Below are 14,344 nucleotides of genomic sequence, written 5' to 3'. Positions count from 1 at the left end.
TCCTGGGCCATCATTGAGTACTGGGAGATGGGGGCTAGCCTGCTTTGGAGCTCTTCTCTGTGTAGTTTGCTTTGCATTTGGCTGATCTGTGCTGAAGCCAGGCAGAATAATCAACCTATTCAAAGGGGACAGCCCCAGGAATTGACTTTTCCCGATCCTGCTCCCTGCCTGCATGCCATCTCTTTGTTGTCTGTGCTATAGGAGGGAAGCACAACACAAGCACCACAAACTCAACATGGGGAAAGGCAGCTAACACTGCTAGAAAACAAACTAAAACACACAGCTTCAAAAGGTAAGAGCTGGGCGTGGAAATGGCAGATCAAGGCTGACAGTTGACCGGGCTTGCTGGTACAATTTATAGAAGCTGTGATGAGATTGTGGAAGCAAGAACTTGGCTAAACCTGCAAGTTATACAAATATGACTGTTGGCAGGGAGATTATTTTTGCTAAAATAGTTAAACTGATACAAGCCCTTTTGTGGCTGTAGGTATATTGACAGTAAAGGCCTTTTCTATATGAGACCAGCTCAACAGCACATTTATGCTAATATAACATGGGGTGGCATACCTTGGTATCTAGCTACCATGGTACTACACTCCCACGTAGCCAGGCCTTGGAGAAGACAGCTGTTCCCTAGAATCATGTTTGGATGTTTTTTTGTAACTGCTGGAGCTACAAGTTTACTTTTTAAATGAACACTTAGATTTGGCGAAAGATGATGATCCCTGTCCTGTGGTAGAGTAGTGAGCAAGTACTATTTCCAAAAGTGGGGTGATAAAATTAGATCTTTTCAGAAGAACTTAAGGATGTGCTAGTATAATTTAGTTCTTCCTCCCTTCCCACGCATTTTGAGGCCATTCCTCTGCAGTGAATGATTTCTCAGGCTGTGGCCAAAGAAAGTCCAAGTGTTTGTTTTTCCTTAGGTCCACAAGAAATGGTAACAAGTATTACAGGGATAGTTGTGTTGGTCTGTATCCACACAAGTCCTGTAGCACCTTTATAGACTAACAGAATTAGGACGAAGCAGGTCTTTGCTCACAAAAGCTTATGCTCTAATAATTCTGTTAGTCTATAAGTTGCTACAGGACTTTGTTTCTGAAGAAATGCTAGGCCCCCTCTCATATAGGATGTGTGGCACTGACACAGGATTCCAGTACTTTGCTGAGACTTTCCCATGAGCCCTGAAAACTTGTGAAAAGCCATGATGATGACGATGGCTGTGACTATCTGTCCCGTATTGGGTGGGACGGTCCTGTATTTGGGACACCAAAAAGGATTCCTGACATTTTTTAAATGGGACTAATTGTCTCGTATTTGGCCGTCGGGTCCCCGAGCCTCGGGGAAGCAGGGCTGGGGGAGCCCAGGGGCTGCTGCCTCCTTCCTGGCTCCTCCGTGCCCCTCCCCGCATATCTGTGTCCCAAACACAGCACAGGGAGCTGTGGTCGCCCTCATGATACCCGCCCCCCCTCTGGCTGCTGTGTGAAGGGAGGAGAGCCCAGTCTCGCTGGAGCCAGCGCGTTCGGAGGGTGGAACTCCCCCTGCCCTGCCGCGGGCAGCGGACCCTCGGGGCCTGGCAGGAGGCCGGGGCTGCCCCGCGGAAGGACGGCCCCGGTCGCCCGGGAGGGAGGGCTTTGCCCCAGCCTCCAGCCAGTTCCCTGGACCGGGGGCCCCAGCGTGAACCCGCCGGGCGACACGTGTCCCTGCGGGCGGCAGAAGAGGGAGGCTCCGGCGAGAGAACGTCTCCTGCTGCCGGCGCTCGCGGCCAGCGGGGCTCCGGCCAGGCGCACCCCGAGCACTGGCCGGGCCCCTCCAGGGCTCAGCTCCGCCCTCGCCCGCTTTCCGCCGCACCTCCGGCCCCGGAAGCGGCCTTCACTTCCGGGTCGGGCCGCCGCTATGGACGCGCTGTGGCGGCTGAAGAGGTTCGATGCGTTTCCGAAGACACTGGAGGATTTTCGGGTCAAGACCTGTGGAGGCGCGCTGGGTGAGGGGCCGCCGGGCGCGCGCTGGGCGAGGGGGCGCGCTGGGTGAGGGGCCGCCGGGCGCGCGCTGGGCGAGGGGGCGCGCTGGGTGAGGGGCCGCCGGGCGCGCGCTGGGCGAGGGGGCGCGCGGGGGGCCGCCGGGCGCGCTGGGGGAGGGGCACGCTGGGTGAGGGGCCGCCGGGCGCGCGCTGGGCGAGGGGGCGCGCGGGGGGGGAGGGGCCGCCGGGCGCGCTGGGGGAGGGGTACGCTGGGGGAGGGGCCGCCGGGCACGCGGGGGGGGGAGGGGGCGCGCGCTGGGGGAGGGGCCGCCGGGCGCGCGCTGGGGGGGAGGGGCCGCCAGAGCCCCTTGCGGAGTCCGGCCCGGCCCGGCCCGGCCCGTAGCCCGAGGGCGAGATAACAGCCCTGTTCCCTGTTTCGCCTCGTTGCGGACACCGCTCGTCCCGTCAGCCGCTACGGGCACCCCGCGCCCGGCCCCGCAGCTGCCCGCGCAGGTGGTTAGCAAGGGAGGGAAGAGCCGCTCCACGCACCCTCCTCAGCGCGGGCGCCGCAGCCCGGCCTCCCGCCTCCGGGCATCGCTTAACAAAGCTGAAAGGCCGCCCTTCGCCTCGGGCCGTCGCCAGAGTGGGGTCCCCAGCGGGAGTTTGTGGGCCACAGCCAGTGCCACATGGGCTGGGGGGTGTATTCCTCTTCTGGCTGTCACCTTTCTGGTGCTTGTCCCCCTGCTCCCTTTACCCGTCTTCCTCCACTTCTCTTCTCCCCACTCCACTCCGGGGCATGACGAGCGGAGGAAGATTCAGTCTGGGGAGACTGGGGCTGTGCTGCACCAGAACCATTTCTTCTGAGTGAAACGTTTCGTTTGGTAGCTGGTAGAGGATGACTGGGGCTGAACAAATGGAAAGAACTCCTGTATTGGTACTCAGAGCTGGTTCACTCTCCTCTTTAATAACTTTGACAGCAGGGAAACAAACCTGCAGTCATGTAGCACTTTAAAGACTGCTGGTCGTTTTATTAGAATACAGACTGATACTATTACCTCTGTTACTATCTGACGTACAGGGGTTAGAGGCTCACTTCGTCTTATCCTTCAAGGCCTCCTGCCTAACTGACACTTGTTTTGGAACGTCAACATGTTTTTTGTAGAGCCCATGGAAGGAGGATGGCATTTCCTGAGCAGTCTGGTTTCTTCTCACCTGCTGAAGGCCAGCTGCTTTCTTCACTGGTGTCAGACAACAGATGAGTGAGTCTCAGGGCTGCTGCATGACCATCCATAGTAATGCTCATCATACTCTCTTTGCAGTGACAGTAGTCAGTGGACTTATCATGCTTCTGCTTTTCTTCTCAGAGCTGCAGTATTACCTCACCAAGGAAGTAAGTACAGCTTTGTATTGCTGTCTCTTTGGGTTTATGTTTTCCTTGTCTCCTGTTGGAGCCCCAAAAAGCAGATCAGCCTGTATGTTCAAGCAAGGTTCAATGTTTGTCAACAGCTGAGCCAGCATCCAGAGTTTCGCAAGACATAGGGCAAGTCTCTAGCTGTATAGTGTATTGTCTTTTCTGTGGTGTGACAAAGTGTACATACCCTGTGCTAGGTAGGAAATGTTTAATTCCACACTATGGGCAGAGGAAGTCCTGCCCCTCACACCATGGTAGGCCTGCTCTAACTGCTGTGCTAGTATAAAGGGGGGCAGTCCAGCTTACGCTAGGCTGACCACAAGGAGGAAAGACGTTTGGTAGAGGCTCTAGCCCAGGATCCATTACAGACCTTGTTTGTGGGAGCCAGAGATCCTGAGACCCTGGGAAGTCACCTGCACCAACTATCCCAGAGACTGTCATTGTCTGGACTGCAGCTTCAGAAAACCCAGTAGGAAGTGACCCAGGGAGGCAGAGTGATTAGAATCTCCCACCTGTGGAAGCTCAGTGTGTTTTGTTTGGTGTCCACATTGACCAAGTGATGGACCATACTGCCTCTGCTAGGGCTGTAGGTCAGGGGGACCCAGTGGACTTAGGTGAGCCTGGGTACCCCTAGCCAGGTGGTGATAGCATTAGGATTTGGCTGTGCAGTGTGCTCAAGGGCCTCAATAGTGACTCTGACTGCTGATCTACACAGCCCTGTGCTTGAAGGTTGATGTAATGACTCAGGCCACTAGGCTATGCACCCCTGCACTCGAGGGCTGCTGTATTGTATTTTGCCATTCTGATGATAGCTGGAATGTAATATATGTTTCTGCCCGTGCCAAGGCAGAGGTTTCCTTCCATTTGCAGCGCTTGGCCTAGTTCTGTTGTGAACCAGGCAAGGAAGTAGATTCTGTGGCTTTCACTAAAACTTTGCTTTACTGTGTTTTGAGCTGGCACCACCCTTCATGGCAGCCCACCTAGTGAGATGAGAGTGAATTGCTGTTCCTTTTCTATTTCCTCCCTGTATCTCTCTAAGATGGGCACTAGCCTGGCAGGGAGACTTTCTCCCTGCTGTCACCCTTTCATTGGCTTCCTGTGTCACAGATTGGGCTTGCTGTACCTGTCAACCTCCATTAAGGCCTAGACCCCCATCTCCAGTAGCAGGCAGTCCTACTGGGCTACTGGTTCCTCCAGCTTCTGCTATGGACAGAGCGCTCACTTGTGTCACTAGTAGGCTCTAACCACAAAATTCCTGCTTGTAGACTTCCTAGTGGGGAAGAAATTGGGTGGGGTGGGGGTGGCATTTATTTAATGTGAAGCCTCAAATCATCTCTTTCCTGGCCAGGAGAATCACACATCATAAAGGCACAACTTAGGTGTGGTAACATCAGCTGGTCTGTCACAGCATCCTGGAAGATGCTGGCTTGGGCATGGCACCTGTATGGAAACTCCTGGACTAGACAGAAAGCAAGTGGAGAAGCCTTGTGATGTGTTTCCAGGTGGAATGAGACTTTGTTCTCTTTATTCTTAGGTTTATCCTGAACTGTATGTTGACAAATCAAGAGGAGACAAATTGAAGATTAATATAGATGTTGTCTTTCCACATATGCCCTGTGCTTGTAAGTAAGCCTACTAAAGAGTTGGATAAACAGTAGTTTTCACTCTCTGCTGGATGTTGGGCATGCTGGCCAATCAGTGCTCCCAGCATTTCAATTTGCTAGTCAACCGCTTGTCCAGTCAGCAGGAAGGAATTGCATTTCTCAGTAGTTAGAGCAAGGAATTCAATCAGAGCTTATGGGTTCTGTTCCCAGCATTGTCTTTGTCCAGTATGTCTCTGCAAGTGTTTCCTAATATGTGCAATAGGATAAAGCTCTTTATCCACTTCTGTAAATACTTTGAGAACCTGGTATGAAAAGGGATATAATGCCAACCTGGTCCCAAAGGCTTGTCCCAGTTGCCGTTAGTTTTTGTAATGTCCCTTCATGGAAAATGCTATAGAGTGCGTCTTGGGAACAGCTATTAATTTTTGACTCTTGTGTTTACAGTGAGTGTGTATACTAATGTCAAGTGCAACAAAATCAGTTATATTGCTGGTATCGTCCAGTGTTCCCTCTAATTTTTTCCATCCATGTGTGGAATTAATTTTACATGTATCTATCTTGAGGTAATGTGTGGCTGTGAGCCACCTGTAAAAACACTAAAATCTAGCTGTATAGTTTTTAAATGTTACCATAGAAATAATTATTCCAGTCAGGAAAGGTTTAGGTACTTTAGAACACACTAGTCAAAGAATTCAATGTAAGCATAAGCGAGAAATAAGATTATGAAATGCACAGGCCGGTGAAACTAAAATACCAACACTTTAAAAGAATAAGATTACAGGGACTATGTGGGCATTGAGGGAAGTGCCAAGAAATAACAGAAGTATTTGTTGAAGGGTGAGTGTGCCAGGGCCTGTGTGTGAGACCTACTGTTTGTGTGGAACGGTGTGTGTGAGAGAGAGAGAGACACTCTGAGACTGTGGGTGTGCATGTACTGGTTGCTGCAGAAGTCCTTGAGATACTATGTGTTGTCTCTAAGGCCTTCACAGCAGAAGGTTCAGAAACCAGCAGCTGAGCTCTCCTCCGGAGTCCTGTACTTTCCCTGCTATGTTGAAATGGGGTTCATGGATTGGGGGAGAGGCAGGAGAAGAGGACACCCTAACATCAGCACCTTCCTTCCTTCTGTCTCTCTGCACTGGAAACAGCAGGGTCCTGAGAGTAGGTGGCCAGGGGTTCCAAGACAGATGTCAGGAGCAGTGTGATTGCAGAAGAGTGGGGAGAGTGGCACCGGAATACGAGCAGTGCTTGGTTCATTCTTGGGTTGTCATGCAATTGCACAGTGAGAGGGTGCACTGTATGTAATGCACATTTTTCACTCTGTATTAATGTCCTCCTTAGTGTTTGTATTGGTCTGAATCTTTCCTAGCTTAGCTTGTGAGGTCTGTTGCAACTGAATTCATTCAGATATTTGTGGTGTTTTTGAGGGGAGAATATTTGATCAGAGACTGCTTCATTGTGAATATTGGAGTGTCCTGTTTCCTATGAGGAATAGTGGTCTGAAAATTTAAAACAAAACTGCAAAGTGCAAGTAATTAAAAATCCCACATGACTCAAGCGTGCACTGCAATTTCTGTTCTGATTGTATTAAGGAGGGTAGTTATGTGTGTTCTGTCTCCGACCACTCCACCTCATTAGCTGCAGAAGGTACCATCATCACAAGGAGGATTCTTCCCCCAGTCCAAGCCCAGACCTCCTCCCCTCCCAAGTTTAAGTTGGAGTGGTGCATCCAGCAGGTCAGGCAGCTTCTTTCCCGGTTCTGTTCAATATCTTCATCAGTGATCTAGATATTGGCATAGAAGGTATGCTTACTAAGTTTGCAGGTGATACCAAGCTGGGAGGGGTTGCTACTGCTTTGGAGGATAGGGTCAGAATTCAAAATGATCTGGACAAACTAGATAAATGGTCTGAGCTACACAGGATGAAGTTTAATAAGGACAAATGCAAAGTACTGCACTTTGGAAAGAACAGTCAGCTTCATACACACAGAATGGGAAGCGACTGTCTAGGAAGGAGTACCGTGAAAAGGGATTTAGGGGTCATAGTGGACCACAGTCTAAATATGAGTCAACAGTGTAATGCTGTTGCAAAAAAAAGCAAATATGCTTCTGGGATGCATTAACAGGAGTGTTGAGAGCAAGACATGGGAAGTCATTTTTCTGCTCTACTCAGCACTGATTAGCCCTCAGTTTGAGTATTGTGTCCATTTCTGGGCACCACATTTCAGGAAACGTGGAGAAATTGGAGGAGGTCCAGAAAAGAGCAGTAAGAATGATTAAAGGTCTAGAAACATGAGCTATGAGGGAAGACTGAGAGAACTGGGCTTGTTTAGTTTAGGAAAGAGAAGAATAAGAGGGGACATGATAGCAGTTTCCATGTACCTCAAAGAAGTTACAAGGAGGAGGGAGAAAAATTTTCCTTGCCCTCCAAGGATAATTACAATGTGGCTAGGAAGGTTTAGGTTGGACATTAGGAAAAACTTCCTAACTGTTGAGTGGTTAAACACTGCAATAAGTTATCTAGTGAGGTTATGGAATCTCCATCACTGGGGGTATTTAAGAGCAGGTTAGACAGACATCTGTCGGGGATGGTCTAGGGTGCTTGGTCCTGCTGGGAGGGCAGGGAACTGGACTCAGTGACCTCTTGAGGTTCCCTTCCAGTTCTAGTGTTTTGTGATTCCCATTGCCCGAGAAGGAGCTTGACACTGTGGGCCCCAAGTAGCAAGTGAGCCCGAGTGACACAGCAGGGCCCATCAAAGACTCTCTGAAATCCCTTTGCAAGACAGGGCACTTACACTGGGGTTGGGGTTCGTCTCCACATAGATTCAAGCCTAACCAGTAGAGTGAAGTATCTGGAAAGGTTTGGGTTGGTTATTTAGCCTGAGATTATCTGTGTAGGTACAAATAAGATTTATACAAGAGCTAGCTGAAGATGATCTTGGACAGGGGCCATAGAGCCTTGTGTGCAGGATAGATTGAAATGCATTTTTAAGTCCCTTTGAAGTTCTCAGCTATTATGGCCTGTCTTCCTGTTCCAAACCTTCCCACTCCTTGATTTTTCTACTTATCTGGAGATCTTCCTCCTAGACTCCTGCTTTAGTGATCTTCCCTTTGTTAATAGGTTTGTGGTTTCTCACTGGCTCACTGCTTCAATAAACCATCTCAGATCACAAATACACTACCTTAACTCACCTGGCTTGCTCGTTTCAGATTTGAGCATTGATGCAATGGATGTGGCAGGAGAGCAGCAGCTAGATGTGGAACATAATCTCTTTAAGCAGCGTTTGGATAAAGATGGCAGCCCTGTGACCCCTGAGGCTGAGAGACATGGTAATACTGCATCCTGATGTCTTCCTCTGCTGGATGCTCTAGTGGCCTCACTACGCTAGTCTTCCTCTGTTATCTTCCAAAGGGACTGAGTTGGCAACTAAAGGGTATTTGAACTCAGAGCAGAGTCTTTGCAGCATTGTAGTCCTGCTGTCTCAAGTGCAGTGGTGTGGGTTTGCAGAGATGGGAACTCTTTGGGGAACTGCCCTGCCCAGCAGCATTGACTGAGCTGGGCAGGGTTTCTGTCACCCCATGCCATTTGTTTTCTCCATTTTTTGTCTTTGGGATGTCATGGGGTTTATGCCTAGCATTGCTGGAATGCATTAGTGACTGCCCTCAGCTCTGGAGCTGACAAATCTGCTCAGAAGCTGTGAGACATTCAGGCCGCCTACACTTTCCTCTAAAACATTTTCTCTTGCTAGCATTGGTATAGGGAGCCACCTGTGTGGATGTGATGCTGATGGGCTTGGGCCGTCACCCCCAGCTTTGCTCAGAGTAAATCTAGCTGATGTGCTGGTCTTTCTCGATGCTAGCGTAAGTGGGGATCCACTGAAGTTAGCGGCGGGTGAATCTGAGGGATAAAAAGGCTAATGTGGATGTGGCCCCAGAGTTTTAAGATAAATGTCGGGGGGAGGAATGTTGGATGTCTGCAGCCCTTGACCAGCATGAGGGGTGCCACAGAGCTTATCTGTGAGCCACAGTGACTGATATACACACTCATGAGGCTGGTATTTTTTGTCTAATGTAAATTGTTACAGCTCCCTGGTTGGCCACCAGTCTGCTGCATCGGATCCACCTTTGCTCCCATATGCTTCCAAGCCAACTGGATTTGCACAATATCTAGCTGGTGTTTCTAGCTCTGGTCTCTGGTGCACTCCTGTGGTCAGACTTCCTGTCCAATGTCCCTTCTTAGGGTGATGGACTCTGCAGTCCAAGTGTCTGTGGCCTTGAGACCTCTGCCAGACTTCACTCCTCAGCCTTCGCCATAGCTTGTATCTTGCCGAACTGCAGCTCACTGGCCTCTATTGTTTAACTCTTCAGGGACAGATGGAACTTGTTATCCACAGTGAGGCAATGCTGTTACAAAGCACAAGATAGCTACAGAGCTAAGCAAAACAATGAAATCCCGATCCCAATCCCCTCCCCTGCGTGGCTGATTGCACTTCTTCAGTTTGAGGCCATGGCCTGTCCATGTTCAGGGTAGGTGGGAGAAGCTCGTGTATCCCCTTCATCAAGTTCCTTGCCCTCCTGTACACAGTTCCTTCTGCTTACTAGCCTGCCTTGGTCATGAGCCCCAGTATATAGCTCCAGGTTTCAGCCGTGCTGCGTTCATGAGCTGAATGTTCTCCTTGCCCAGAGGATGGCAACATTAATAATTTGTTCTTGACTTACCAGTTGTTTATGGGAATCCATTGGTTAGCTCTTACTATCGTCACTAACCTAACAAGGAAAGACACAACACCTCCAGCTTGTTATACATCTCAACAAACAACATCAGTCCAGCGCAGTTTGCTCCACACAGTCCACAGAGTGGAGCCTGATGAAAAAGGGGAGTTCTAATCCACAGTGCAGTGATGTCATCAGGGTTACAAACCACAATGAAATTCATAAGCTGACACACAGACATGCTCATATAATTGTCACAGCACTTGGAAGTTGTATTTTTTTTTCCAGAGCTGGGCAAAGAAGAGGAGAAAGTGTTTGATCCAAATTCCTTAGATGCTGATCGCTGTGAGAGCTGTTATGGAGCTGAGTCAGAAGATATCCGGTAAGTAACAGCTTCCCTGATCTCCTGGTGCGTGCATGCATGCACACAGCAGCTTATCTGGTCTCTTGATCTCACAGAAGCAGGTGGGGCACATGTTCCATAAAATCTCACCAGTTTTTGCCCCAAATGTTGAATGAAGTCCCATTGTGTAAGAGTTGTCCTTCAAGAATTCCCATAAGCATGTGCAGTTTTGGGCTCAGTATTGGCTGGGTGTGTGAGCTTCGAGAGGGTGGAAAGAAGTGTCATTTGGAGGCTTTCCTATTCAATAGGGCTCTCAGGGTGGAGAAGGAGGTGCCCCCCGCAAGCAGTGAGTGTGCTCAGAGGTGGTTCATCGTGACTACCTGCAGTTCGGGGAGGACGCTTCGTGCTGCCTTGCTTTCCCCTCTTGCTCATTTCTGCAAGAACTTACTAGAGTCTAACCCACGTGGTCTTGGGCTGTCTCCTCCTCTGTTTTCTGTTCTGGATCTTTTTTAATCCATCGGGTTGCAGCCCCTGCCTGGAGGGGCTGTCCCCGGGAGTGGGGATTCAGCACTCTAGCCTCCCTTTCTTGGGTAACATAGACATTAAAAACAAAAAACAAAAGAAAACTTCAGTCTTCTGTCAGGGGGCCCTGTTCAGGTCTCCCCTCGTTGATGACAGGGATTGACCTTTGGAAGCCTTGCCTGAGACCTGTAGATTAGCGGGCGTGCACCCCAGGAGCATTAACAGACACATTCTTGGGATGCCTCTGGCTGGTTAAGAAGTGATATTACCATGTTCTGTAGAGGATTCAGTCCATGAGGAAGAGCCTCAGAGCTGTACTGTGAATGCAGAGGTCCTCTGATGGCTTTCCACTTCAGAAGGTAACTCAAAGCTGCTCAGTTAGGTGGACGGACAAGCTTCAGTTGTGAGAATTTAGTCTTCCCTTGACCCAGAGACCATCTGCTGAGAGAGACTGGTAGGCCAACATGAAGAAGTTGCCACTATATCCTCTGCTGACAGATGGTTGCAAGTTTTGTGCTGTCTGCTCTTGATTTGTTTGTCAGGAGGAGTGAGATGATGCTTGTACTTTTGCAGGTGCTGTAACTCCTGTGATGACGTGAGAGAAGCATACAGACGGCGTGGCTGGGCTTTCAAGAACCCTGACACTATAGAACAATGCAAGAGAGAAGGCTTCAGCCAGAAAATGCAGGAGCAGAAGAATGAGGGCTGCAAAGTGTATGGCTTCTTAGAGGTCAACAAGGTGAGAGAGCGCTTCCCTTTAACAGTGAGCTGTGCTGGGTGCCTGAAATCCCAGCATTGTCTGTGACCAGGAAGGGGCACAGGCATCCCCAATCGTCCCCTGCTTTGCATGATGTCTCCACAGTTCTGTGGTACTGGGACTTCGGCTCTTTGGGCTTTGTTAGGGGTGTAGTGCTGAGAGCAGCATAGAGCTTAAACACAACAGCAGTTAGTTTTGCAAATGGGCAAAAGAAGTGCAATAAAAAAGGAGTGGGGTTGTGTGTGGTGTTGGCTGCACCTCGGCTGAGAGCCACCCACAGTAGTAGCACATCGGCTATGATCTGAAGAAGTGGGTCTGTCCCACGAAAGCTCACTACCTAATAAATTATTTTGTTTGTCTTTAAAATGCTACTGGACTGCTTTTTTGTTTTGATATAACAAGGTGAAAATGATAAGAAATGGAAAGAAGGAAGATGGCAGGGCTAGGAGAAGAGGGTCCAAGGCAGCAGCAGGGCAGGCTAAGCTGGAGAGACTAGAGGCTTCCTGAAGGCCCAGGGACAGAGGCTGGGCATTCTTTATAGGAGGAGTTCCCTACTGTGTCCATTATTGTAATCTCTGGGCACTAATTCTGTATATGGCTTAGCACTCACTGAAAGGCCCAGTACAGAACACACATGGTAGGCTCTTGCTGACTCTCATTTTAGCCTTTGTCTACAAAAAGGATGATTGGGATGTTCAAAGAGCGCTAAGGGAGTTAGGTGTTCAGTTCTCACTGAAAGTCTGGGGGACTTGCCCCTAACTCCTTTAGGCTCTTTTTCACATCCCAGGCTGAACTTCTAGTTACCTTTTTGTTACTCATTCCATTTTTTATTGTCACATTCAGCCTCAGTCTGGGGATGTGTTACCCTTTAGAGCCAGCATGGTTACTCTGCTTTTGTTCCTTTTCCTTCCTCATTTCCCTTTTCTGTTTTTCTTCCCCCTTCCTAGAGGCCTCCTTTCATCTTCCCTGCAGTGTCTGCCTCTGTGGACTTCACTCTCAATTTTCCCTCATTATTATGTCTGGTAAAAATTGGTTACCTGTGAAATTGGTTGTCTGGCTGCATGTTCCATTAGTTACTTTTTGTTCACATTAAACAGATCATCTTCATAAGCAGGAAGTGTTGAAATGCAGAGATTTTCAATGAGAATTTATATTCTGCATAACTTGTATAGGCCACACACATCAAATTTGGTGTACAAGCCAAATTTCTGACATGTCTGCTCTGTAGATTTCTGAAGAGTATTGATTGTTCTGTGTGGAAAAGAGAGGCTCTTTGGGGGAGTAGTGGTTCATTGGTGACAGTGTCAGCAGGAGGTAACATCGGAAATCCATCTTTGAAGAGAGAGTAGCAAGTGTTAATGCTTCGCATTGTTCCATAGAAAGGGGCCTTTCATTGAAATCTGGCTGTTTTCTGCAGGTGGCTGGTAACTTCCACTTTGCACCTGGAAAAAGTTTTCAGCAGTCTCATGTCCATGGTAAAGTATTTTGGTTTTGGTTTTCTTCCCCCCATGGCTTCCTGACCTTCTGGCATATCTCTTTTCCTTTTGAGTATTTCCCTGATTCCCACGTCATGAACCAAGATGAATAAAGTTGTCTGAAGTGGCACTGCCACTGTAGGGGGGAATTGGCAGAAGTGCCATAATAGGAAGGGGACCCATCAGAAACAAGTGGGAAAAATGTTGGCTGGAGGGAGAACCGGGAGAGCCTGGGGCCAAGGAATAGCCACGACTATACGCAACCACTCTGTCTCAACTGATTAGCTACCACTGTTCTGCTCTAATCAACTCTGTGTTTGGTCCCAAGATGTTACACTGAGAATTTTAAAGCAGTTCAGGTGAGTTTATATGGAAGGTAGGCAGGTTGTTATTTCTGCAATAATAGTGTTTTAATGTATGCCTTAATATATGCCTTCAAACAAGAACCTTTACAACAGGTCAAAAATTAGAAGATTATATATAACTTAATAGTATGTTGCAGTTCCAGTAATGTAAATGTTGGAAGCGCTGATGTTCAGAGTTGTTTTTGGCAAAGGCTTTTACCTTTGCATTTATAATCTGCTGTACCTTGTAGCAATCCATTATGTAGCAAATACAGACCTATGTTTGCAGCTTTACAGTAAATAATTACATTAATGAGAAGTGCCTGTATCAGCTCCTCTCTGCACTTACAGGGGTTCTCGCTTCGGGGGATGGAGAGGCCTGGACAGTGCAGGGGCAGGCAGCGGCATGACTGGCCCTGCTCCGCCCCGCCAGCTCCTAGCATCACTCGGCAGAGGAGGAGTTGGGGACTTTGGGGAAAGGGTGGAATGAGAGAGGGGGCAGAGCAGGGGCAGGAAGAAGTGGGCATGGCCTGGGACAGAGGCAGGTTGTCTTGGGCCCTGTATCTCCCTAGGGAAGGGCCTGCCACTAGGAATGAGAATAGACTATGATTCTGATAGCTACTCTGGTCTGTGGCTGTGGAAAATGGATGAGTTCAGTGCAGCTATCTTGATTCTATGTGACTGCTGAGGCCGTGTACCTACAGCAGGAGTGTGAATATGATGATAATGGCTCTAGCTGGTGTCAAGAGAGTGGAGGGAATAGACCTGTCTTATAGAATGGTGGATAGGGCTGTGTAATTATACACACTTTATGCAAAGCATTCAGTTTTTTACACAAATATGCTCTTAAGTGTAATAGGAAAGTCTGGGAGGAGTTAGGCTGTTCAGTTCCACTGTGTTCTGCCTGTTCATGTGCACACTCCTTTCGCTTCTGAGGAAGTTTAAAACACTGTTGGAAAAGGAATTGGTTGTAATTGAAAGACTGTCAACCTATTTAGAGAAGATTCTCCTTTTTTCTTGCCCCCCACCCCAAAAAAAGGGGGGCAGCATTTTTTAAAATGTGAAAAGACTCAATTAGCCTGCTAGAGCACAAATTCCACTTGGCAGCTGCATATCATACAGTTATCCTCTTTCTGAGGTCTCAGGATTGGTTCAGACACTTGGCTTTTGAGATCAGTACCTCCACACCTCAGTAATGCAGCTGCACTAGCAATGCCTCAGG

At 48.8% G+C, this 14,344-nt stretch overlaps 1 protein-coding gene across 3 annotated transcripts in view; it reads left to right on the top strand.

The window, feature by feature from the left end:
• Positions 1–1,873: 1,873 nt before the first annotated feature.
• The window catches only part of ERGIC3 (ERGIC and golgi 3), a 35,923-nt gene continuing 23,452 nt past the window's right edge, over positions 1,874–14,344 (top strand). For 2 of the 3 annotated variants that reach the window (XM_075012165.1, XM_075012163.1), the window contains exons 1-7: positions 1,874–1,981; positions 3,277–3,347; positions 4,903–4,990; positions 8,179–8,298; positions 9,970–10,063; positions 11,120–11,285; positions 12,721–12,778. In XM_075012165.1, the coding sequence (XP_074868266.1) occupies positions 1,894–1,981; positions 3,277–3,347; positions 4,903–4,990; positions 8,179–8,298; positions 9,970–10,063; positions 11,120–11,285; positions 12,721–12,778 (685 nt within the window). In that variant the 5' untranslated portion in view covers positions 1,874–1,893. Of the gene's footprint in view, positions 1,982–3,119; positions 3,217–3,276; positions 3,348–4,902; positions 4,991–8,178; positions 8,299–9,969; positions 10,064–11,119; positions 11,286–12,720; positions 12,779–14,344 lie in introns of all 3 variants that reach the window. The other variant, XM_075012166.1, reaches the window with a different exon arrangement.

This window comes from Carettochelys insculpta, chromosome 17, assembly GCF_033958435.1.
Source record: "Carettochelys insculpta isolate YL-2023 chromosome 17, ASM3395843v1, whole genome shotgun sequence".
NCBI classification, from domain to species: Eukaryota; Metazoa; Chordata; order Testudines; family Carettochelyidae; genus Carettochelys; species Carettochelys insculpta.
This window is presented reverse-complemented; position numbering and strand designations above follow the sequence as displayed.